This window comes from Heterodontus francisci, chromosome 17 (genome assembly GCF_036365525.1).
Source record: "Heterodontus francisci isolate sHetFra1 chromosome 17, sHetFra1.hap1, whole genome shotgun sequence".
NCBI lineage: Eukaryota > Metazoa > Chordata > Chondrichthyes > Heterodontiformes > Heterodontidae > Heterodontus > Heterodontus francisci.
This window is the reverse complement of record NC_090387.1, coordinates 78041985-78067890: the sequence shown is the minus strand read 5'-3', so window position 1 is coordinate 78067890 and position 25906 is coordinate 78041985. Positions and strand designations below refer to the sequence as shown.

Here is a 25906-nt window from a genome sequence, read left to right as displayed (position 1 = left end):
TTGGTTTGTATTTATTGAACTCATTAAATGCATTCTGGGAATTTAACTGGATTTTTTCAAGTTAATAATATGAGTAAAATAATAAAAGCAAAATACTGCGGATGCTGGAAATCTGAAATAAAAACAAGAAATGCTGGAACCACTCAGCAGGTCTGGCAGCATCTGTGGAAAGAGAAGCAGAAACGTTTCGGGTCAGTGACCCTTCTTTGGAACTGACAAATATTAGAAATGTCAAAGGTTATAAGCAAGTGAAGCGGGGGTGGGGCAAGAGATAACAAAGGAGAAGGTGTAGATTGGACAAGGCTACATAGCTGACCAGAAGGTCATGGAGCAAAGGCAAACAAAATGTTAATGGTGTGTTGAAAGACAAAGCATTAGTACAGATAGGGTGATAACAGACTGAAGATTGAACAGCAGCAAGTACAAATATGAAAAAAAACAGTGGGTAAGCAAACTGAACAAACTAAGATGAAATGAAATAAATATTAATAAAAATTGTAAAAAATGTAAAAAAGAAAAAAAGAATAACTAAAAATAAAAGTAAAATGGGGGGCCTGTCATGCTCTGAAATTATTGAACTCAATGTTCAGTCCGGCAGGCTGTAGTGTGCCTAATCGGTAAATGAAATGCTGTTCCTCGAGCTTGCGTTGATGTTCACTGGAACACTGCAGCAATCCCAGGACAGAGATGTGAGCATGAGAGCAGGGGGGAGTGTTGAAATGGCAAGCAACCGGAAGCTCAGGGTCCTGCTTGCGGACTGAGCGGAGGTGTTCCGCAAAGCAGTCACCCAGTCTGCGCTTGGTTTCCCCAATGTAGAGGAGACCACATTGTGAGCAGCACATACAGTATACTACATTGAAAGAAGTACAAGTAAATCGCTGCTTCACCTGAAAGGAGTGTTTGGGGCCTGGGATAGTGAGGAGAGAGGAGGTAAATGGGCAGGTATTACACCTCCTGTGATTGCAAGGGAAGGTGCCATGGGATGGGGATGAGGTGGTGGGGGTAATGGAGGAGTGGACCAGGGTGTCGCGGAGGGAACGATCCCTTCGGAATGCTGACAGGGGAAGAGAGGGGAAGATGCGTTTGGTAGTGGCATCACACTGGAGATGGCGGAAATGGCGGAGGATGATCCTTCGGATATGGAGGCTGATGGGGTGGAAAGTGAGGACAAGGGGAACCCTGTCACGGTTCTGGGAGGGAGGGGAAGGGGTGAGGGTAGAGGTGCGGGAAATGGGCCGGACACAGTTGAGGGCCCTGTCAACAACGGTTGAGGAAAAAGGAGGTCATATCAGAAGTACCGTCATGGAAGGTAGCATCATCAGAGCAGATGCGTCGGAGACGGAGAAACTGGGAGAATGGAATAGAGTCCTTACAGGAGGTAGGGTGTGAAGAAATGTAGTCGAGGTAGCTGTGGGAGTCGGTGGGCTTATAATGGATATTAGTAGACAGCCTATCACCAGAGATGGAGACAGAGAAGTCGAGGAAGGGAAGGGAAGTGTCAGAGATGGACCATGTAAAGGTGAGAGAAGGGTGGAAATTGGAAGCAAAGTGAATAAAGTTTTCCAGTTCGGGGCGGGAGCAGGAAACGGCACCGATACAGTCATCAATGTACCGGAAAAAGAGTTGGGGGAGGGGGCCTGAGTAGAACTGGAACAAAGAATGCTCGACATATCCCACAAAAAGACAAGCATAACTAGGACCCATGCGGGTACCCATAGCGACACCTTTTGCTTGAAGGAAGTGAATGGAGTTGAAGGAGAAGTTGTTCAATGTGAGAACAAGTTCAGCCAGGCGGAGGAGGGTGGTGGTGGATGGGGACTGGTTGTTCAATTTTTCAGTATTTTACACAGAGTCTCCATTGACGGCAGTTATCAGCAAGGTCACTGATTTGTAGTTTTCATGGAAAAACAGGTTATATCATGGAATATGATTCCCTGGGCAAAATCAATGTAATTCATGCAGAAATTGATTTATTCATTCACGGTGAATGTTCATCTGCATTCTCCCTGGAACCCACAGACTGTGTATGAGTCCAGCAGTGTTTTGCATGATTTCAGTGTCATTCACACACAGTCCCGGTCCAATCCCATCATCACTCGATCCCTGCACTCACACAAAGTCCCAGCCAAATCCAGTCCCCATCTGATGCCCACATTCATTCAATGTGTGACACCATCATGTTAACTATTACCATCCAATGATTGCCAGTTTGATGCCATTACATGTGTACCAGTTTGATGCCATTGCTTGGTTACCAGTGCTATATCACCCCACAGTTACCAGTGGTTATCAAGGTGATAGCACCCCATGGTTATCAGTGTGATATCACCCTATCATTACTGCTGGTTATCATGTGATATCACCCCATGGTTATCAATGTGATAGGAGCATATGGTTACTGGTGATAATCAGTGTGATATCAGCCCATGGTTACCACTGGTTAGCAGTGTGATATCACCCTATGGATATCAGTTATATCACCCCATGGTTACTGGTGGTTATCAGTGTAATATCACTCCATGGTTACCACTGGTTAGCAGTGTGATATCACCCCATGGTTGTCAGTTATATCACCCCATGGTTACTGGTGGTTATCAGTGTAATATCACTCCATGGTTACCACTGGTTAGCAGTGTGATATCACCCCATGGTTGTCAGTTATATCACCCCATGGTTACTGGTGGTTATCAGTGTAATATCACTCCATGGTTACCACTGGTTAGCAGTGTGATATCACCCCATGGATATCAGTTATATCACCCCATGGTTACTGGTGGTTATCAGTGTAATATCACTCCATGGTTACCACTGGTTAGCAGTGTGATATCACCCCATGGTTGTCAGTTATATCACCCCATGGTCACTGGTGGTTATCAGTGTGATTCGGTCCATGGTTGTCAGTGTGATATCACCCCATGGTTACCGGTGGTTATCATTGTGATCTCACCCTATGGTTGCCGGTGGTTATCATTGCAACATCAACCTATGGTTACCAGACATTATCTGTGTAATATTACTGATGGTTACCAGTGGTTACCAGTATCATATCACCCCATGGTTACCGGTGGTTATCAGTGTGATATCACCCCATGGTTACCGGTGGTTATCAGTGTGATATCACCCCATGGTTACCACTGGTTATCAGTGTGATATCACCCCATGGTTACCGGTGGTTATCAGTGTGATATCACCCCATGGTTACCACTGGTTATCAGTGTGATATCACCCCATGGTTACCGGTGGTTATCAGTGTGATATCACCCCATGGTTACCACTGGTTATCAGTGTGATATCACCCCATGGTTACCACTGGTTATCAGTGTGATATCACCCCATGGTTACCACTGGTTATCAGTGTGATATCACCCCATGGTTACCGGTGGTTATCAGTGTGATATCACCCCATGGTTACCACTGGTTATCAGTGTGATATCACCCCATGGTTACCGGTGGTTATCAGTGTGATATCACCCCATGGTTACCACTGGTTATCAGTGTGATATCACCCCATGGTTACCACTGGTTATCAGTGTGATATCACCCCATGGTTACCGGTGGTTATCAGTGTGATATCAGCCCATGGTTACCGGTGGTTATAATTGTGAAATCGCCCCATGACTACCACTGGTTATCAGTGTGATATCACCCAATGGTTACTGGTGGTTATCAGTGTGACATCACCACATGGTTACCATTGGTTACCAGTGTGATATCAACCCATGGTTACCACTGATTAACAGTGTGATATCACCTCTTGGCTACCACTGGTTATCAATGTGATATCACCCCATGGTTACCAGTGTGATATCAACCCATTGTTATCGGTATTTATTATTGCGACATCAACCTATGGTTACCGGTGGTTATTCATGTGATTTCACCCATGATTACTGGTGATTTCCAGTGTGATATAACCCCATGGTTACTGGTGGTTATCATGTGATATCAGCCCATGGTTGCCACTGGTTATCACCCCATGGTTACCACTGGTTCCCAGTGTGATATCACCCCATAGTTACTGGTGGTTATCAGTGTGATATCACGCCATGGTTGCCACAGGTTACCAGTGTGATATCACCCCATAGTTACTGGTGGCTATCAAGGTGATAGCACCCCATGGTTATCAGTGTGATATCACCCTATCATTACTGCTGGTTATCATGTGATATCACCCCATGGTTATCAATGTGATAGGAGCATATGGTTACTGGTGATAATCAGTGTGATATCAGCCCATGGTTACCACTGGTTAGCAGTGTGATATCACCCTATGGATATCAGTTATATCACCCCATGGTTACTGGTGGTTATCAGTGTAATATCACTCCATGGTTACCACTGGTTAGCAGTGTGATATCACCCCATGGTTGTCAGTTATATCACCCCATGGTTACTGGTGGTTATCAGTGTAATATCACTCCATGGTTACCACTGGTTAGCAGTGTGATATCACCCCATGGTTGTCAGTTATATCACCCCATGGTTACTGGTGGTTATCAGTGTAATATCACTCCATGGTTACCACTGGTTAGCAGTGTGATATCACCCCATGGATATCAGTTATATCACCCCATGGTTACTGGTGGTTATCAGTGTAATATCACTCCATGGTTACCACTGGTTAGCAGTGTGATATCACCCCATGGTTGTCAGTTATATCACCCCATGGTCACTGGTGGTTATCAGTGTGATTCGGTCCATGGTTGTCAGTGTGATATCACCCCATGGTTACCGGTGGTTATCATTGTGATCTCACCCTATGGTTGCCGGTGGTTATCATTGCAACATCAACCTATGGTTACCAGACATTATCTGTGTAATATTACTGATGGTTACCAGTGGTTACCAGTATCATATCACCCCATGGTTACCGGTGGTTATCAGTGTGATATCACCCCATGGTTACCGGTGGTTATCAGTGTGATATCACCCCATGGTTACCACTGGTTATCAGTGTGATATCACCCCATGGTTACCGGTGGTTATCAGTGTGATATCACCCCATGGTTACCACTGGTTATCAGTGTGATATCACCCCATGGTTACCGGTGGTTATCAGTGTGATATCACCCCATGGTTACCACTGGTTATCAGTGTGATATCACCCCATGGTTACCACTGGTTATCAGTGTGATATCACCCCATGGTTACCACTGGTTATCAGTGTGATATCACCCCATGGTTACCGGTGGTTATCAGTGTGATATCACCCCATGGTTACCACTGGTTATCAGTGTGATATCACCCCATGGTTACCGGTGGTTATCAGTGTGATATCACCCCATGGTTACCACTGGTTATCAGTGTGATATCACCCCATGGTTACCACTGGTTATCAGTGTGATATCACCCCATGGTTACCGGTGGTTATCAGTGTGATATCAGCCCATGGTTACCGGTGGTTATAATTGTGAAATCGCCCCATGACTACCACTGGTTATCAGTGTGATATCACCCAATGGTTACTGGTGGTTATCAGTGTGACATCACCACATGGTTACCATTGGTTACCAGTGTGATATCAACCCATGGTTACCACTGATTAACAGTGTGATATCACCTCTTGGCTACCACTGGTTATCAATGTGATATCACCCCATGGTTACCAGTGTGATATCAACCCATTGTTATCGGTATTTATTATTGCGACATCAACCTATGGTTACCGGTGGTTATTCATGTGATTTCACCCATGATTACTGGTGATTTCCAGTGTGATATAACCCCATGGTTACTGGTGGTTATCATGTGATATCAGCCCATGGTTGCCACTGGTTATCACCCCATGGTTACCACTGGTTCCCAGTGTGATATCACCCCATAGTTACTGGTGGTTATCAGTGTGATATCACGCCATGGTTGCCACAGGTTACCAGTGTGATATCACCCCATAGTTACTGGTGGCTATCAGTATGATATCACGCCATGGTTGCCACAGGTTACCAGTGTGATATCACCCCATAGTTACTTGTGGTTATCAGTCCATGGTTACCTGTAGTTAACAGTGTGATATCACCCCATGGTTACTAGTGGTCATCAGTGTAATATCACCCCATGGTTACCTGTGGTTATCAGTACACCATGGTTACTGGTGGTTATCATTTTGACATCAACCCATGGTTACCAGTCATTATGTGTGTAATATCACCCCCTGGTTACCGGTGATTACCAGTGTGATATCACCCCATGCTTACTGGTGGTTAGCATTGTGATATCACCCCATTGTTACCGCTCGTTACCTGTATGATATCGCCCCATGGCTACCATAGATTATCAGTGTCATATCACCTCATGGTTACCGGTGGTTATCAGTGTGATATCACCCCCATGGTCACCACTGGTTATCAGTGTGATATCACCTCATGGTTACTGGTGGTTATCAGTGTGATATCACACTATGGTAACCGGTGGTTATAATTGTGACATCAACCAATGTTACCAGTCGTTATGTGTGTAATATCACCCCATGGTTACCGGTGATTACCAGTGTGATATCACCCCTTGCTTACTGGTGGTTATCATTGTGATATCCCCCCATTGTTACCACTGGTTACCAGTCTGATATCGCCCCATGGCTACCACTGGTTACCAGTGTCATATCACCCCATAGTTACTGGCACTTATCAGTGTGACATCAACCCATGGTTACCGGTCGGTATCAGTGTGACATCTCCACATGGTTATAATTGGTTACTAGTGTGATATTACCCCGTGGTTACTGGTATTTATCATTGTGCTATCTCTCCACGCCTACCACTGGTTACCAGTGTGGTATTGCCCCATGTTCACCAGTGGTTATTAGTGTGATATCAGCCCATGGTTACCACTGGTTACGAGTGTAATCTCACCTCATGGCTACCACTGGATCCCAATGTGATATCACCTCATGGTTACTGGTGGTTATCAGTGTGATATCATGCCATTATTGCCACAGGTTACCAATGTGACATCACCCCATGGCTACCACTGGTTACCAGTATGATATCAGCCCATAGTTACTGGTGGTTATCAGTCCATGGTTACTGGTAGTTACCAGTGTGGTATCTCTCCATGTTTACCAGTGCTCATCAGTGTGATATCACCACATGTTACCTGTGGTTATCAGTGTAATATCACCCCATGGTTACCACTAGCGACCAGTGTGATATCACACCGTGGTTACCGGTGGTTATCATTGCCACATCAACCCATGGTTACCAGTCATTATGTGTGTAATATTACCCCATGGTTACCGGTGATTACCAGTGTGATATCACCCAATGGTTACTGGTGGTTATCATTGTGTTTTGAGTCCATGGTTACCACTGGTTACTAGTGTGATATCACGCCATAGTTCCGGGTGGTTATCAGTCCATGGTTACCGGTAGTTACCAGTGTTATATCACCCCATGGTTACCAGTGGTCATCAGTGTAATATCACCCCATGGTTACCTGCGGTTATCAGTGTAATATCACCCCATGGTTACCTGTGGTTATCAGTGTAATATCACCCCATAGCTACCACTGGTTACCAGTGTCATATCACCTCATAGTTACTGGTAGTTATCAGTGTAATATCACCCCATGGTTACCTGTGGTTATCAGTGTAATATCACCCCATAGCTACCACTGGTTACCAGTGTCATATCACCTCATAGTTACTGGTAGTTACCAGTGTGATATCACCTCATGGCTACCACTAGTTACCAGTGTGATATCACCCCATGGTTACCTGTGGTTATCAGTGTAATATCACCCCATAGCTACCACTGGTTACCAGTGTCATATCACCTCATAGTTACTGGTAGTTATCAGTGTGATATCACTCCATGGTCACAGGTGGTTATCATTGTGACATCAAGCCATGGTTACCACTCGTTATGTATGTAATATCACCCATGGTTAACGGTGATTACTATTGTGATATCAACCCTGGTTACTGGTGGTATTCATTGTGATATGAATACATGGCTACCACTGGTTACCAATGTGATATCACCCCATAATTACTGGTGGTTACCAATGTGATATCATCCCATGGTTACCAATGGTTATCAGTGTGATATCAGCCCATGGTTACTGGTGGTTACCAGTGCGATATCACCCATGGCTACCACTGGTTATCAGTGCGATATCAACCCATGGTTACTGGTCGTTATCCGTGTAATATCAGCCTATGTTTACCACTGGTTAGCAGTGTGATATCACTCCATGGTTACCTGTGGTTATCAGTGTGATATCACCCCATGGTTACCAGTGGTTATCAGTGTGATATCAGCCCATGGTTACCACTGGTTATCATTGATATCACCCCATGGTTACCTGTGGTTATCAGTGTGATATCACCCCATGGTTACCAGTGGTTATCAGTGTGATATCAGCCCATGGTTTCTGGTGGTTATCAGTGTGATATCACCCCATGGTTACCGGTGGTTATCATTGATATCAGCCCATGGTTACCAGTGGTTATCAGTGTGATATCAGCCCATGGTTACCACTGGTTATCATTGATATCAGCCCATGGTTACCGGTGGTTACCAGTGTGATATCACCCCATGGTTACCAGTGGTTATCATTGATATCAGCTCATGGTTACTGGTGGTTGCCAGTGTGATATCACCCCATGGCTACCACCGGTTACCAGTGTGTGATATCAATCCATGGTTACCGGTGGTTACCAATGTGATACCATTGTACAATGTGATGATGCGTACATCCACTTCCCATGTTACAGGGCAGTAGGGCCTTACGAAAAGGATATTGGAAGCCATTTGGGGCTCCAATCAAGATGTCACAGGTCTCCCTAATTAAACAAAAAGCCAAGGGAGTTTATGTAAACGCAATGTTTTAGATTTGGGGCAATCTGTCAGAAGCATAGATCTGTCACAAGGTGCAGCTATGTTGCTATTTTCTGATGAAACATAACAATAATAGTATGCAAGAGTTCTGAACCTTAGGGACTCCAGAGGTAATGGTGTGTGGGAGGGAAGGGAAGCCATTGTAGATGATTTCCTACCTACTATCAGATATGTAAGAATGGAACCAGAAGGTAGTTCCACCCTGCTGCCCCTGGACGGTGAGGTATTGGAGGAGGATGGTGAGACCAACTATGTCAAAGGCTACAGACAGTTCAAAAAGGATGATTTGGGATAGTCTTCCACAGTCACCGTATCTTATTTGTGACCTTGATTAGGACTTGTTCAGTGCTGTGACATGGGAGGAAACCTAATTGGAGGGGTTCAAACATAGAGTTGCAGGAAAGATGGGCATGGATTTGGGAACTAACAACATATCCAAGGACTTTGGAGAGGAAAGGAAGTTTAGAGATGGGGCAGTGGTTTTCAAGGACAGAGTGGTCAAGGGCGCGTTTTTTTAGGAGGGGGTGATTGTGGCAGATTTGAAAGTGAGGGTAAAAGTTCCTGAGGAATATCAGTTAGCGTGGGGTCAGGAATGGAAGTTTTTTGGTCAACAGTTTAGTGGGAATAGGGTCACAAGAGAAGGAGGTGAGTTTCATGCATATATGAGCTTGGAGAAGGCATCAGCAAAAATAAGAAAAAAGCCAGAGAAAAATGTGAGTTTTGGGCTAGAGGAAGGGGCAAGCTTGGAGGAAGTTTGATGTGGTGGTCTAGGGGATTGGAGGATGTGGCACAGGCTGCTGAATAGATGGTTACAATCTTAGTGACAAAGAAATTCATGAACTCCTCACACTTTTTGAGGTGGAGGTGGAGGAGGAAAGGGAAGAGAGGTTTAAGGAGATGGTTGGTAGAGGAGAAACGAAGTCAGGGGTTATCTTTGTATTCCAGGATGATCCTGGAGTAGTGAGCAGTTTTGGCAGAGAAAAGCTGGGCCTGATAGTGTTTGATTTGGTCCAGTTGGATCTGGTGATGACTGGCTAAACCAATTGTGTACTACTGCATGATGACCAGTGTGATATCATAACATGGTTACCACTGAATGCCAGGTAAACATATGACCACAATCAGGCAAACCACAGCCAGCAGGTAAACTCTCTTATTTATTCTTTATTTGTTAGAGATTAAATGTAAGAGATTTAGGGCAGAGAGCAGAAGAAACTTTTTTACAGATGGTTGTGAGGTTGTGGAATGCACCACGGCTGTTAGTGATTGAAGCTGAGACCATGTCAACATTTAAGAATAGGTTAAATAGATGGGTGAAGGAAAAGAAGATCAAAGGATACTGGAAAAAAGCAGGCAAATGGGGTAAGGACTGCAGCTCATGTGGAGGATAAACAACAAATGGGCGGCACAGTGGCGCAGTGGTTAGCACTGCAGCCTCACAGCTGCAGGGACCCGGGTTCGATTCTGGGTACTGCCTGTGTGGAGTTTGCAAGTTTTCCCTGTGTCTGCGTGGGTTTTCTCCGGGTGCTCCGGTTTCCTCCCACAAGCCAAAAGACTTGCAGGTTGGTAGGTAAATTGGCCATTATAAATTGTCACTAGTATAGGTAGGTGGTAGGGAAATATAGGGACAGGTGGGGATGTTTGGTAGGAATATGGGATTAGTGTAGGATTAGTATAAATGGGTGGTTGATGGTCGGCACAGACTCGGTGGGCCGAAGGGCCTGTTTCAGTGCTGTATCTCTAATCTAAACACAAAACACAAACTGCTTGGGCCAAACAACCTGTTTCTTTGTTATGACATCTATGTAGTTCTGTTGGTGTGACTGAATACCCTTTATAGTATGCCATGTTTTTCCTCACCCCTCTCTTGAAGACACAGCTGCCCATCTCAAGGGGCACTGGCACCTTGAATGAGCCTGTGGCTATTCAGCCATAAGAGGCCTTCAATGCTCAGCCTGATCTGTTGTTCCTTTGAGTGCTCCAACATGTACTCTCTATTGGGGCTCACTGTACGGCACCCAAGAGTGGGAACACTTGTCTGATTCCCCTGTCTACACACCGAGGCTCTGAGCTCAACAATGGCATTTGATAATTACCTCAGGTAAGATTAGCTTATTTAGTACAGGCTGAGGATTGCATCTTAGTCTGCACGGCACAGCGGCACAGAGTGAACCATTGCTTGTTTTGTCTTAAAGGTTTATGCAATTTTTGCTTTAATTTCAGGTTTGCAAAAGGAATCCAACAAATACACGCTTCAGTGGGCCCTCCCAAGATTAAATTCCATTACAGGTCTCAACTCACCCGGATAGCATTAACATATTTATTCTGTAGCTGCTCCAGTGCATCTTGGGAAATCAGGGGGCCTGGTGAGGCAATGTCAACATCAGGACAGAGATCGGGGTGAGCTATCATCTCTGGACTGCTGGGGGAAGAAACACAAAAAAGGGAAAACAGGAAGCAAGGATGCGATAACACCATTACAGGAAAAACATCACGAAAGATTAACATTCCTGGACAATTACTGGACTTATTATTAGCAGTGGCTTCTCTGAGGTGGGGCTCTTTCCCTTCAATAGTAGGAGACTTCCTGTCAGCGGTCAGCAAGATTCTTTGATGGTGAGAGGGGCAACATGAGAGAGGGAGACAATTTAGTCAGGCACGTGAAAGAAAGGAGGACTTGAATCATTGAATCTTGCAGCACAGAAGGAGGCCATTCGGCTCATCGTGTTTTTGCTGTCTCTTTGAAAGAGCTACCCAATTAGTCCCACTTGCCTGCTCTTTCTCCATAGCCCTGCAGCCTTTTCCTTTTCAAGTATCCCCCTTTTGAAGGTTACTATTGAATCTGCTTCCACCATCATTTCAGGTAGTGCAGAAAATGTGACTATCTCACTTCTACTTTATTTCGAGAGCAATGCATCACTTCAGTGGATTATCATTAAAATAATACTTGCCTTTAAAATGTTATGATATCTAAACTCTGAAGTGCATCACTGTTGTTATGTAGGAGAATATGGCAGCTAATCTTTATTTATTCATTTACAGGATGTAGGCATTGCTGGTGAGGCCAGTGTTTGTTGCCCTTGAGAAGGTGGTGGTGAGCCATCTTCTCGAACAGTTGCAGTCTGTTTGTAGCTTTTATTCATACAACTGATCGGCTTGCTGGTCATTTCAGAGGGCAGTTGACAGTCAGTCACTTTGCTGGGGGTTGGAGAGTCACATATAGGCCAGACCAGGTAAGGACGGCAGGTTTCCTTCCCTAAAGAACATTAGTGAACCAGATGGGATTTTATGCCAATTCAGTAGTTTCATGCTATCATTACTGAGACTAGCTTTTTATTCCAGATTTATTTAATTAATTGAATTTAAGTTCCCCATCTGCCATGGTGTGATCTGAACTCACATCTATCAGATCATTAGTCCAATAACATAACCACCATACTACCCATATTTTTGGTGATGTTGCTTTAGGGAAAAACGGTCTTCAACATACACTGAAACAGGCAGATAGGATCATCACTTAATGCCTTTCCACCTCCGACAATGTAGCACTCCCTCAGTATTACACCGGAGTGTCAGCCTTGATTATGTGATTAAATTATGTAATGGGGTATGAACACTTAACCATCTGACCCAGTACTGCTGCCAACTAGCTGGACACAAGATAGAGCAAACAATGAGTTCAGGCTAGATCGAAGGCCAATTCAATCACTAGAAATATTGGGTGATATCTTATTGCTTCAGGCTTTGCCACCAAGAAGACTCATGTTGGGGGTTCCCATTCTGCTTGCTGTTGATGACATGACTGATTGGGGGCTTTGAGTTTCGGAATTTCAGTGGCTTTTCCGTTGAAGTTATCACAGACAATCAGAAGGACTCCTGCAGAAATGAACCCTTTTTTGCTGGCTGACAGTTGTCAAATTTCTCCTTAGTGTCTCAGCTTGTAGGGACAATATTCCCTTGACATTTTAATCACAGATTCAGGTTTCACTGTTCCATAGCAGAGTCTGAAAGCAAGTTCATTCAGTGCCATCTGGCAACGTGCCTGCTTGGATCTCCTTTGACCAATTAAAACCCTGCTCTGAGCTTTCTAAATACTCGTTGATGCCAGCTGGGCTCAAAATTGAATTTATGTGCTCCAGGCATCCTTGAAGCAATAGTATCTGCCACAGGGTGTGGACCAGGGTCAGCTGAAGAATGTTCAAGTTTGGCTCATCTTGATGAAGGAAGACCTTGGGACTCAGTGCAGTGAAACACAACGACCAAAACCAGGCAGAAAGATCAAGCACAAGTAGGGAATGTTTGCAAGAACAATATTTTAGAAAAGATAACACAACTTTAGACATCCTGGAGACAGAATGGGGATCTGAGAAATAAATCATTTATTTTGCTGTCATCCATACACTAAGCAGCTGGAGCTGTCCTCCCCAGTGACTGCCAGCAAACTTATTTAGCCAAACTAAACAGCACACTGCAAGCCATGTTCCTCATCAATCACTTCAATAACAGGCTACCAGTGTAAACAACCCTCCCCTTCCTCAACATCTGCAGGAGCTCTCCCATTCGAAACAATGGAGGGCTGGAAACCCAAGCATTAGACCAGACAGTGCCCGTTTCACATGGACCCTCCCCTCAGCACCCAGTGGCCTCCAATAGGAAAGTACACAAGGATAAGTACAGGTGAGGGAGGCCATTGAGCTCATCAAACTCCTTCTTCCAAAGAAAGCTATGATATTGAACCTCTATCAGCTAAGTGCCTCCTGAGTAACTACAGATTTTCTGGTACCCAATCTGGGACATCATTTAATCACTCATTTTGTGAAGAAATGCTTCCAAATGTGCATGTGAACATGCCTTGCACCAACATGTATCTTTATCTCCTAGTCCTGCAGTCATGGTTTAACCTGAAATAATCGTTGAAGGTGGCAGGGCAGGTTGAGAAAGTGGTTAATAAGACATACGGAATCCTGGGCTTTATCAATAGAGGCATGGAGTTCAGCCTCAACTGAATATTGTGTCCAATTCTGGGCACCACACTTTAGGAAGGATATGAAAGCTTTAGAGAGGGCGCAGAAAAGATTCAGGAGAATGGTTCCAAGGATGAGGGACTTCAGTTACATGGATAGATTGAAGAAGCTAGGGTTGTTCACCTTAGAGCAGAGAAGGTTGAAAGGAGATTTTGATAGATGTGTTCAAAATCATGAGGGGTCTAGACAGAGTAGATAAAGAGAAATTATTCCCATTTGTGTACGGGTCAAAAACCAGAGGACACTGATTTAAGGTGATAGGCAAAAGAAAGGCGACATGAGGAATTACTTTTATATCTAGTGAACGGTGAGGATCTGGAATGCTCTGTCTGAGAGTGTGATGGAGGCACATTCAGTTGTGACTTTCAAAAGGGAATTGGATAAGCACCCAAACAGAAAAGGTTTGCAAGGCGACAGGAGAAGTGCGGAAGAGTGGGACTAGCTAAATTGCTCTTGCAGAGAGCCGGCATGGGCTCGATCAGCCAAATGGCCTCCTTCCGTGCAGTAACCATTCGATAGTTCCATGTTTCTAATCTTTCTGCTAACACAAATGCTGGGTATTGATACAACTGGTCCATTTCAGAGGGCCAATAGAGCCTATTGGTGTGGGACTGGAGTCACATATAGGCCACATTGACAATCCAATAGCTGTGCGGTCACTTTTTGTTTTACTGAAATCATCTTGTTTCTAAATTTTTTAACTGAATTCAAATTCTCAAACTGCCATGATGAGATTTGAATTCATAGGGCTGGATTTTCAATTGCAAGAGTGGATGAACAGGGGTGCGGGCACTCATTGAAAATTGCGTTACCGGAGGGTGTCAAGGCGATCCCAACGCCTCTAGACGCTATGCAATTTTCAAAGGGAGGGCAGGAGAAGGGATTGGGGAACCCACTTGCCTCCAATTAATGGCGCATTAAGCTCCTTGAGGAGCTTGTTAATGGGCCGGACAGGGACAGGGGCTGGTTTTCAAAGTGGGAATCACCAAACCCAAACAGTGCATTTTGTCGGGTTCAAAGCGGGAAGCTGAAAAGTATTTTTTGATGGAATGGAGAAATTTTGCCACCAAATGTTTCGCTGTACTGTTTGCCTGGCTGTCTGTCCGACTCTCTGTGCACTGAGGCTTCTGGCCCTCCAGATCCCTCCCTCCTTTCTTGTTCAAGGCAGCAACAGGCCCCGTCATGGCTGCCATTTGCCCTGAGGTTCCTGCTTCAACAGGTCTCTCCCACCTCCTCGCAGAGCTCAGCATCACTAATTGGGCAGTGAGCTCGCCTCTGGCCCAATTAGTGCATTAGCATTTGAAGATTGCGTCACGTGAGGAACGCAGACACAGTGCGGGGTCGGGACCCAGAAATTATCCAGGCATCGGGTTCCCAACCCCAATTTGAAAATCCAGCCCATAATTCTCTGGATTACTCGTCCCATTGTGTAACCTTAGCACTACCACATCCAGCACTGACATCTTACATACCCAAACTGACCTTCATTGAGATCAACAAACTCAGCACAGGCCGTAAGTGAAATCTCAGACCTGCTTGTGTTTATCATCAGGTTTAAAGTTTCAACTGCCTATTTCCAGTTTGTGCTGTGTTAGCTTATCTCTCGCAGGGTGGTGGTCGGGATAGCAGAATTAGTCTCAGGGCTCCTGGCCTAGGGAAGGGAAAAACAATTGGCCAGGAACCTCAGTACGTATCGCTATCCAATGACACCAGCTGTAAAGTGTATATGTTTGCACATCTGGTGAGTGCATGTTCGCACTCTGCTGTGGTCACCCTTATGGTTCAATAGCTCATTCTCACGGTAAATTGTAAAACATTACAGCACAGAATCAGGCTGTTTGGCCAATTAATTGGTGTTTTTCTACATCTGTGACCCCAGTGTTATTGTTCTCCCCTGCTTGCTCCCCATTACCTTTATTATTTACCTTTTTTCAAGCAACTGTCCAATTCCTTTTATGAAGAATTTATGGGCTGTGTTTCAAAAGTGGTTTGTGGCAGAGGATGAATTCCAAAAAGAATGTTTTTCTGATTTTCCATTTCATTCTTTTTATTTGTTCACGGGATGCAGGTGTCGCTGGCAAAGTCACCATTTATTGCCCATCCCGAATTGCCCTGGAGAAGGTGGTGGTGAGCCGCCTTCTTGAATCAGTGCAGTTCATGTGGTGTAGGTTCACCCACAGTGCTGTTAGGTAGAGAGTTCCATAATTTGGACCCAATGACAGTGAAGGAATGGCAATACAGTTCCAAGTCAGGATAGTGTGTGACTTGAGGGAAACTTGCAGGTGGTGGTGTTCCCATGCATTTGCTGCCCTTGTCCTAGGTGATGGAGGTCATGGGTTTGGAAGGTATCCCAAAAAAGCCTTGGTGAATTGCTGCAATGCATCTTGTAGATGGTACACACTACTGCCAGGGTGGAGGGAGAGAATGTTTAAGGTGGTGGATGGGGTGCCGATCAAGCGGGCTGGATGATGCCCAGCTTCTTGAGTGTTGTTGGAGCTGCACTCATATAGGCAAGTGGAGAGTATTCCATGACTTGTGCCTTGTGGAGAGGATTTGGGGAGTAAGGTGGTGAGTCACTCACCACAGAATTCCCAGCCTCTAACCTGCTCTTGTAGCCATAGTATTTACGTGGCTGGTCCAGTTAAGTTTCTGGTCAATGATACCCCTGGGGTCTTAATGGTGGGGAAATCTGTGATGGTCATGCTTTTGGATGTCAAAGTGAGGGATTAGACTCTCTCATTGGGAATAATCATTGCCTAGCACTTGTGTAGCATGACTGTTACTTGCCAATTATCAGCCCAAGCCTGTCCAGGTCTTGCTGCAAGCGGGCACAGACTGCTTCAGTATCTGAGGAGTCGCGAATGGAACTGAACACTGTACAATCATCAGCGAACATCCCCTCTCTGACCTTATTATGGAAGGAAGGTCATTGATGAAGCAGCTGAAGATGGCTTGGCCTGGGACATTACCCTGAGGAACTCCTGCAGTGATGTCCGAGAGCTGAGATGATTGGCCTCCAGCAACCACAACAATCTTCCTTTGTGCTAGGTATGACTCCAACCAGTAGAGAGTTTTCCCCGATTCCCATTGACTTCAATTTTACTGGGGCGCCATGATACCAAACTCAGTCAAATGTTGCCTCGATGTTAAGGGTAGTCATTCTCACCTCACCTCTGGAATTAAGCTCTTTTGTCCATGTTTGGACCAAGTCTGTAATGAGATCTGGAGCCACATGGTCCTGGCAGAACCCAAACTGAGCATTTGTGAGTACATGCCACTTCATAGCACTGTCAATGACACCTTCCATCATTTTGGTGATGACTGAGAGTAGACTGGGCAGTAATAGGCCAGATTAGATTTGTCCTGTTTTTTATGGACAAGGCCGTACCTTGGCAATTTTCCACGTTGTCGGCTAGATGCTAGTGTTATGGCAGTAGTGTAACAGCTTGGCTAGAGGTACACAAGTCTTCAGCACCACAGCCAGGATGAAGTCAGGGCCCACAGCCTTTGCTATATCCAGGGTGTCAGCCATATCTTGATACCACACGGAGTAAACTGAATTGGATAAAGATTGGCATCTGTGATGGTTGAGACCTCAGGTGGAGTTCGAAATGGAACATCCACATGGACCTTTTGGTTGTAGATGTTTGCAAACACTTCAGCCTTGTCTTCTGCTCTCATATGCTGGGCTCTGCCATTGTTGACAATGGGGATGTTCATGGTGCCTCCTCCTCCTGTTAGTTGTTTAATTGTCCACCATTATTCACAACTGGATGTGGAAGGACTACAGAGTTTTGATTCGATCTATTGGTTGTAGGATCACTTAACTCTGTCTGTAGCTTGCTGCTTCTGCTGTTTAGCATGCATGTCTTCCGGTGTTGTAGCTTCACCAGGTTGACACCTCATTTTTAGGTATGCCTGGTGCTGCTCTTCACATGGTCTCCTGCACTCTTCATTGAACCAGGTATTGCAGACAAGTGGGGAATTCTGGATAGTGCGTCTGCAATGACATTGGTTTTCCCAGCAATATGTGTGATTTTCATACTAAATGACTGGAGGAGTAAGCTCCATCTGAACAGCCGAGCATTGTAAACTTTGAATTTTTCTAAGAAGGTTAGTGGGTTGTGGTCAATATATATCAGAATTTTCCTGTGTCCATTATCAACATAAACTTTGAAATGTTGAAGGGCCAACAGAAGTCCCAATGCTTCCTTTTCTAATGTTGAATATTTGTGTTGGTGTTTACTTAGCTTCTTTGAAAAATAGCCAATTGTCCTCTCGAGGCCTGAGCCATCTTCGTGGAGTAAGACTGTGCCTACTGCGACATCGCTGGCATCAATAGCCACCTTCAAAGATCTGTTGAAATTTGGGGCTGCCAATACCGGGTCATTTGTTAAAATTGTCTTCAGCTTTTCAAAAGCTATCTGGCACCTCTCTGATCACACTATCTTTACATTTTTCTTTAATAAGTCAGTTAAGGGTGCAGCTAGGGTGCTGAAGTTGGGGACAAATTTTCAGTAGAAATCGCATTATTTCTCTCTTGGTTTTGGGAATGGGGAAAGCTGTCCAGGGCTTGCACTTTTACTGCTCTTTGCAACACTTGACCTTGGCCTACAATATGTCCTAAATAGGTTACTTTTGCCTTAGTGAACTTGCTTTTAGCTAAATTGGCCACTGGGTTAGCATTCTGTAGACTCGTAAATAGTGCTCTTAAATGGTTTAAGTGATATTCCCAGGTGTCACTATGGACCAAAAGGTCATCCAGGTAGATGACACAGTTGTTTAAACCAGCCACCACTTGATTCATCAGTCTCTGAAATGTTGCTGGGGCGTTCTTTAAACCGAATGGCATGACTTTACATTGAAATAAGCCATTGGAGGTGACAAAAACGGAGATTTCTTTTGCTTGGGTGGTCACGGTGACTTGCCAGTATCCTTTTAATAAATTAATTTTGCGAATGCAGGTGGAGTTTCCTATTCGGTTAATGCAGTCTTCAATGCGGGGAATCGGGTACGAGTCTGTTTGTGTTACTGCATTAACTTTGCGGTAGTCAATACAGAGTCTTTTTGAGTCGTCAGATTTGGGGACTAATACGATGGGTGAACTCCAGCTGCTTTGGGTTTAATTAGATCATTGCCCAGCATGTGCTGGATTTCTTTGTGGACTTGAGCCAATTTATCGGGGCTCAAACTATATGGGTGGTGTTTTGTAGGTGGGGTCTCTCCTACATCTACATTGTGAATAGTTAAAGAGGTACGATCTGGTTTGTCCTTACAAACTTCCTCAAACTCCCTTAGCAGTGTTGCTAGCTCCTTTCTCTGCTGGTCAGACAGATAATGAAATATGGCATCTAATCTCCCTAAGGTTTCTGTGTTGTTCAATTTTAGAGTAAGTGGTTCAATTTGAGAATTTTCTGGGTTTCCTTCTTCTCCTAGTTCGTCTTCACTAGCGTTACCCTCTTCGACTGTTCTCACGGCCTGCCATACTGTAATTGGTTTATCTGGTTCCTGATTGTGGTACCTTTTCAATATATTTATGTGGCACAGTCTTTGCTTCTTTCTCCAGTCTGGGGTGTTAATCAGATAATTTACTTCACTGACTTTTTCCCCCACACTGTACGGGCCACTAAATCTCACTTTTAGGGGTTTGCTCTGTAATGGTAACAGTACCAAGACCTGGTCCCCTTGTTTAAGTGCTCATCCATCAGCCTTTTTGTCTGCCTGCCTTTTCATTTTTTTCTGAGAGGCTTTAAGGTGTTCTTTCGCTACAGCATAGGCTTTAAAAAAAGCTGGGACGTAATTTATTAATGAGGTTTCCTCCCTTTGATCTAGGAATTGTTAGGTGGTATTGGAAACCTGACCTACTTTTGGGTAGAGGTCCCACACAATCTGTCAAAACTCTGCTGAAGGGTTCTTTGAAAGCAGGCATGGGTATTTGTGGAATGGACTTGATTGTAGGTTGTGGTTTCGCAACAACCTTTTTTTTATTCATTCATGGGATGTGGGCATCACTGGCCAGGCCAGCATTTATTGCCCATCTCTAATTGCCCTTGAGAAGGTGGTGGCGAGCTGCCTTCTTGAATCGCTGCAGTCCATTTGGGGTAGGTATACCCACAGTGCTGTTAGGAAGGGAGTTCCAGGATTTTGTCCCAGCAACAGTAAAGGAACGGCGATATAGTTCCAAGTCAGGATGGTGTGTGACTTGGACGGGAACTTGCAGGTGGTGGTGTTGCCATGTATTTGCTGCCCTTGTCCTTCTAGTTGGTAGAGGTCGCAGGTTTGGAAGGCACTGTCTAAGGAGCTTGGTGTATTGCTGCAGTGCATCTTGTAGATGGTATATACTGCTGCCAATGTGTGTCTGTGGTGGAGGGAGTGAATGTTTGTAGATGGGGTGACAATCAAGTGGGCTGCTTAGTCCTGGATGGTGTCGAGCTTCTTGAGTGTTGTTGGAGCTGCACCCATCCAGGCAACTGGAGAGTATTCCATCACACTCCTGACTTGTGCCTTGTAGATGGTGGACAGGCTTTGGGGAGTCAGGAGGTGAGTTACTTGCCTCAGGATTCCTAGCCTCTGACCAGCTCTTGTAGCCATGGTATTTATATGGCTACTCCAGTTCAATTTCTGGTCAATGGTCGCCCCTAGGATGTTGATAGTGGGGGATTCAGCGATGGTAATGCTGTTGAATGTCAAGGGGAGATGGTTAGATTCTCTCTTGTTGGAGATGGTCATTGCCTGGCACTTGTGTGGCGCGAATGTTACTTGCCACTTATCAGCCCAAGCCTGGATATTGTCCAGGTCTTGCTACATTTCTACACAGACTGCTTCAGTATCTGAGGAGTCACGGATGGTGCTGAACATTGTGCAATCATCAGCAAACATCCCCACTTCTGACCTTATGATTGAAGGAAGGTCATTGATGAAGCAGCTAAAGATGGTTGGGCCTAGGACACTACCCTGAGGAACTCCTGCAGTGATGTCCTGAAGCTCAGATGTTTGACCTCCAACAACCACAACCATCTTCCTTTGCGCTAGGTATGCCTCCAGCCAGCAGAGAGTTTTCCCCCTGATTCCCATTGACCTCAGTTTTGCTAGGGCTCCTTGATTCCATACTTGGTCAAATGCTGCCTTGATGTCAAGGGCAGTCACTCTCACCTCACCTCTTGAGTTCAGCTCTTTTGTCCATGTTTGAACCAAGGCTGTAATGAGATCAGGAGCTGAGTGGCCCTGGCAGAACCCAAACTGAGTGTAATTGAACAGGTTATTGCTAAGCAAGTGCCGCTTAATGGCACTGTTGATGACACCTTCCATCACTTTACTGATGATTGAGAGTAGGCTGATGGGGCGGTAATGGCCGGGTTGGACTTGTCCTGCCTTTTGTGTACAGGACATACCTGGGCAATTTTCCACATTGCACGGTAGATGCCAGTGTTGTAGCTGTACTGGAACAGCTTGGCTAGGGGCGTGGCAAGTTCTGGAGCACAGGTCTTCAGTACTATTTCCGGAATATTGTCAGGGCCCATAGCTTTTGCAGTATCCAGTGCCTTCAGACCTGGCAGGTATGGTAGGTCCTATGAAATTTAACCACAGCTTGGTGCAGAAGAGGCCAATAGAAATGCTGGCTGACCCGGGCCTGGGTCTTTCGGATACCCATGTGCCCAGCCATTGGGATCTCGTAGGCAATTCTGAAGATTTCCCTATGATATTTAGGCAGGTTTACAATTTAGTGGACCACTGTCCACTCTTCCTCTGCAGGTCACTGTGGAGGTCTCCTCTTTCTCAATACTACCCCATTTTTAAATTAATAGCATTCGGGTACTTTCTCTGCCGCTGCCTCAGAACAGGCAGTCTGCGCTATTCTTTTTAAATCAGGGTCTGCCTGCATGGCTTCAATAAGGGATGACCCACTGTACTCCTTCTCTTCTAAATCTCTGAAAATGTTTTAGCCAGCCAGACCTCGGGGTCAGCTGGCTGAATTACTGGTTCAGCTCTCTCTGGCGGAGCTTGCTTAGCCATGGGCTTGGTTACTACACAGTCAGGGAATAGTACAAGGACTTCTACCTGCATCTGTTCCATCTCCTTGGCCTGTTAATCTGTTAATTCTGTATCAATTGTTTGATTATATGCAGGTGCAAGTTGTTAAATGGGATCTTACTTCAGCACTTATAAACAGACACTTACTGAGGCTGGTGGAGGATTTGAGTGAGGAACTACATGTTTGTAATCCTTTTACTCTGTACAATAAATGTGAAACTGAGTCAAGATAGGTTCCAGCATTATCATTCCATAACAAGCTTTCTGGAGTTTAATGAGGCCTGTCTCATTAGAGGGGTACGGGGACACCTTTCCATTTAAAACAAAATCCCAGTTAGCTTTTGGAATATTTTCTGTTTCTGCCTATGACAGTATTCTTTGAGGGGTCCATCACTGTGGTTGCGTGCCATGTTACCTACTGAGGCACCCTTTCCTGGGTTGACCTTGTGAACGGCACAGGGTGGCACAGTGGCTAGCACCACAGCCTCACAGCTCCAGGGACCCGGGTTCGATTCTGGGTACTGCCAGTGCGGAATTTGCAAGTTCTCCCTGTGACCGCGTGGGTTTTCGTCGGGTGCTCCGGTTTCCTCCCACCGCCAAAGACTTGCAGGTTAATAGGTAAATTGGCCATTATAAATTGCCCCTAGTGTAGGTCGGTGGTAGGGAATATGGGATTGTTGCAGGGTTAGTATAAATGGGTGGTTGTTGGTCGGCACAGACTCGGTGGGCCGAAGGGCCTGTTTCAGTGCTGTGTCTCTAAATAAATAAAAATAAATAACCCCAACAAAACTCACTGGCTTCTGCTTTGATTTCCAGTAGTCAGCTTTCACATGCCCTGTTTTATTACAATAGGAACACACAGGTCCGTGGAAAGCATTCCTACCCTCTGAACTTTCTTTCCTGACTTGTGGAGGGCTTCCTGCATTCTCGCTCTCAATTTCCCTTTCACAGGCACCCCATTTTTTGTCACTTTCCCACTTTCTGTCCTTCCCGGACCTCTGGGGTTCATTCTGGAAGGGTTTTCCTTGAAAGAAGGATTTATGTGTGAGCTCATAGTCATCTGCCATTGCAGCAGCCTCTCTCTCTTGTGACCCTTTGTTCTTCCATATGTGTTTTTATGTTAATGGGAATACTATTTTTTAATTCTTTGAATAGAATCAGTTCTCAAATTTTCATTTGAGAGTTCTAACTTGAGAGATCTTATCCAGTGATCGAAAGCCATATGTTTAACTCAAATTCAATAACGGTTTGGGCAGGTCTTTTTCTAGATTTCTAAATTTTTGTCGATATACCTCAGGAACTAACTTGTAGGTGTTTAAAATAGCAGTTTTAGTCTGTTTGTAATCGAAGGAGCTTTCCTCTGACAACATGGAGCAGGCTTCACAAGCTCTTCCCAATAACTCGCCTTGTAAAAGAAGGGTCCAATATTCTTTTAGCCATTTTAACCTGGTCGCAATTTTCTCAAAAGAGATAAAATATGACTCGACCTCATCCTCATTAAATTTCAGCACTAATTGTCAGTGTCTCAAAACATCAAAGCTTTGCTCCAAATTGGAGTTAATATTTCAATTGCTGGTGGCATTCCCACCTTGGGCTGGCAGCCTGTCTAACTCAAACTGTCTCACCTCTCTTTCCCTTTGCATCTGCATCTCTCTTTGTGCTGCCTGTTTTTTTCTTTTGAAACTGCATCTCTCTTTCATTCTTTTCCTTTTGAAACTGCAATTCCACTTTTTGTATTTCCAATTGAAGTCTAACTAGGGGTACCCTTCAGTTTCAGATTCCATGCTCTGGGGCAATTTTAAAATGACCAGCTAGATTCTGAATGATCTCAGGTTTTTTTGCTTTCTGCCTGAAAGTTACTCCCATCTGGGTAGCTACAGCTTTTAAGTCTTTAATACTTAATAGATTTATGGTATTCCAGGATACCTCTCCTTGTTCTACAAATGTTTGCCGTGAAATGTAGCCATATCTTTAAGTGTTTTAGCACCATAAAGAAGAAAAGAACACGAGAAAAGCTGCTTATGTAATTTTTACAATTTTCGGGATAAAGTTTCCTCCAGCTTCCATTACTCATTCAGTCTGATGTTTTGAATCCTGGCTCCAGACCCCTCAATCTGTTATGGACAGGTGGGAGATGGTGTGGGTGACTTCCACTTTTCAACTCTCAACCGATCACAGATAGTGTTTTTAAAAAAAAATGTGTTTTAGTCCCTGAGTGTTTTAAGGGTCAAATAAACAGACAAATGACATAGGAACAGGAGCAGGCCATTCAGCTCGTTGAATCTGCTTCTCCATTGAATTAGGTCATGGCTGATCATTTACCTCAATGCCACTTTCCTGCATTATCCCCATATCCCCAGATGTCATTAGTATCTAGAAATCTATAATTTCTGTCTTGAACATGCTCAGTGATTGAGCTTCCATGGCCCTCTGGGGTAGAGAATTCCAAAGATTCACCATTCTCTGGGTGAAGAAATTCCTCCTCACCTCAGTCTTAAATGGCCTACCCCTTACTCTGAGATTATGTTCCCTGGTCTAAACTCACTAGCCACATCCACCCTGTCATGCCCCGTAAGAATTTTGTAAGTTTCCATGAGATCACCTCTCATTCTTCGAAATTCCAGGCCTAGTTTCTGCAATCTCTCCTCATAAGACAATCCTGCCATCCCCAGGGATTAGTCTGGTGAACCTCCATTGCAATCCCTCTATGGCAAGTATATCCTTCCTTAGAAAAGGAGAACAAAACTGTACATAATACTCCAGGTGCGGTCTCACCAAGGCTCTATACAATTGCAGCAAGACGTCTTTACTCCTGTACTCAAATCCCCTTGCGATGAAGGCCAACATACCATTTGCCTTCCTAATTGATTGCTGCTCCTGCATGCTTGCTTTTAGTGACCCATGAACAAGAACACACCAACACTTCCCAACTTCTCACCATTTCAGAAATATTCTGCCTTTCTGTTTTTTCTACCAAAGTGGATCACTTCACACTTATTCACATTATTTTCCATCTGCCATGTTCTTGCCAATTCACTTAGCCTGTCCAAGTCCCCTTGAAGCCTCCTTGCATCTTCCTCATAACTTACATTTCCACCTAGTTTTGTGTCATCAGCAAATTTGGAAATATTACATTTGGTCCCCACATCCAAATCATTTATATAGATTGTGAACAGCTGCGGCTCAAGAACTGATCCTTGCAGTATCCCATTAGTAACAGCCTGCCATCCTGAGAATGACCCATTTATTCCTACTATTTGCTTTCTGTCTGTTAACCAATTCTCAATCCATACTAGTATATTACCCCCAATCACATGTGCTCTAATTTTGTTTATTAACTTCCTGTGTGGGACTATCAAAAGCCTTCTGAAAATCCAAATACACCACATCCAACGGTTCTCCTTTATCTATGCTACAAGTAACATCCTCAAAAACTCCAACAGGTTTGTCCCTTTCATAAATCCATGTTGATTCTGCCCAATTTTACCATTATTTTCTAAGTGTCCAGTTATCACATCCTTGATAATAGATTCTAACATTTTCCCTGCTACTGACGTCAAACTAACAGGTCTGTAGTTCCCCTTTTTCTCTCTCCCTTCTTAAATAGTGGGGTTACATTTGCTACTTTTCAGTCTGCAGGAACCTTTCCAGAATCTATAAAATTTTGAAAGATAACCACCACTGGGGCGGCACAGTGGCGCAGTGGTTAGCACTGCAGCCTCACAGCTCCAGCGACCCGGGTTCAATTCTGGGTACTGCCTGTGTGGAGTTTGCAAGTTCTCCCTGTGTCTGCGTGGGTTTCCTCCGGGTGCTCCGGTTTCCTCCCACATGCCAAAGACTTGCAGGTTGATAGGTTAATTGGCCATTAGCAATTGCCCCTAGTATAGGTAGGTGGTAGGGAAATATAGGGACAGGTGGGGATGTGGTAGGAATATGGAATTAGTGTAGGATTAGTATTAATGGGTGGTTGATGGTCGGCACAGACTTGATGGGCCGAAGAGCCTGTTTCAGTGC

The 25906-nt window shown here is 44.7% G+C and overlaps 1 protein-coding gene across 2 annotated transcripts in view; it reads right to left on the bottom strand.

Annotated features, from left to right (window-relative positions):
- The window catches only part of exoc3l1 (exocyst complex component 3-like 1), a 128015-nt gene that overhangs the window by 38554 nt on the left and 63555 nt on the right, over nt 1-25906 (bottom strand). The window contains exon 5 of one of the 2 annotated variants that reach the window (XM_068049740.1): nt 11139-11259. In XM_068049740.1, coding sequence (XP_067905841.1) covers nt 11139-11259 — 121 coding nt within the window. The remainder of the gene's footprint in view (nt 1-11138; nt 11260-25906) is intronic. The other variant, XM_068049741.1, reaches the window with a different exon arrangement.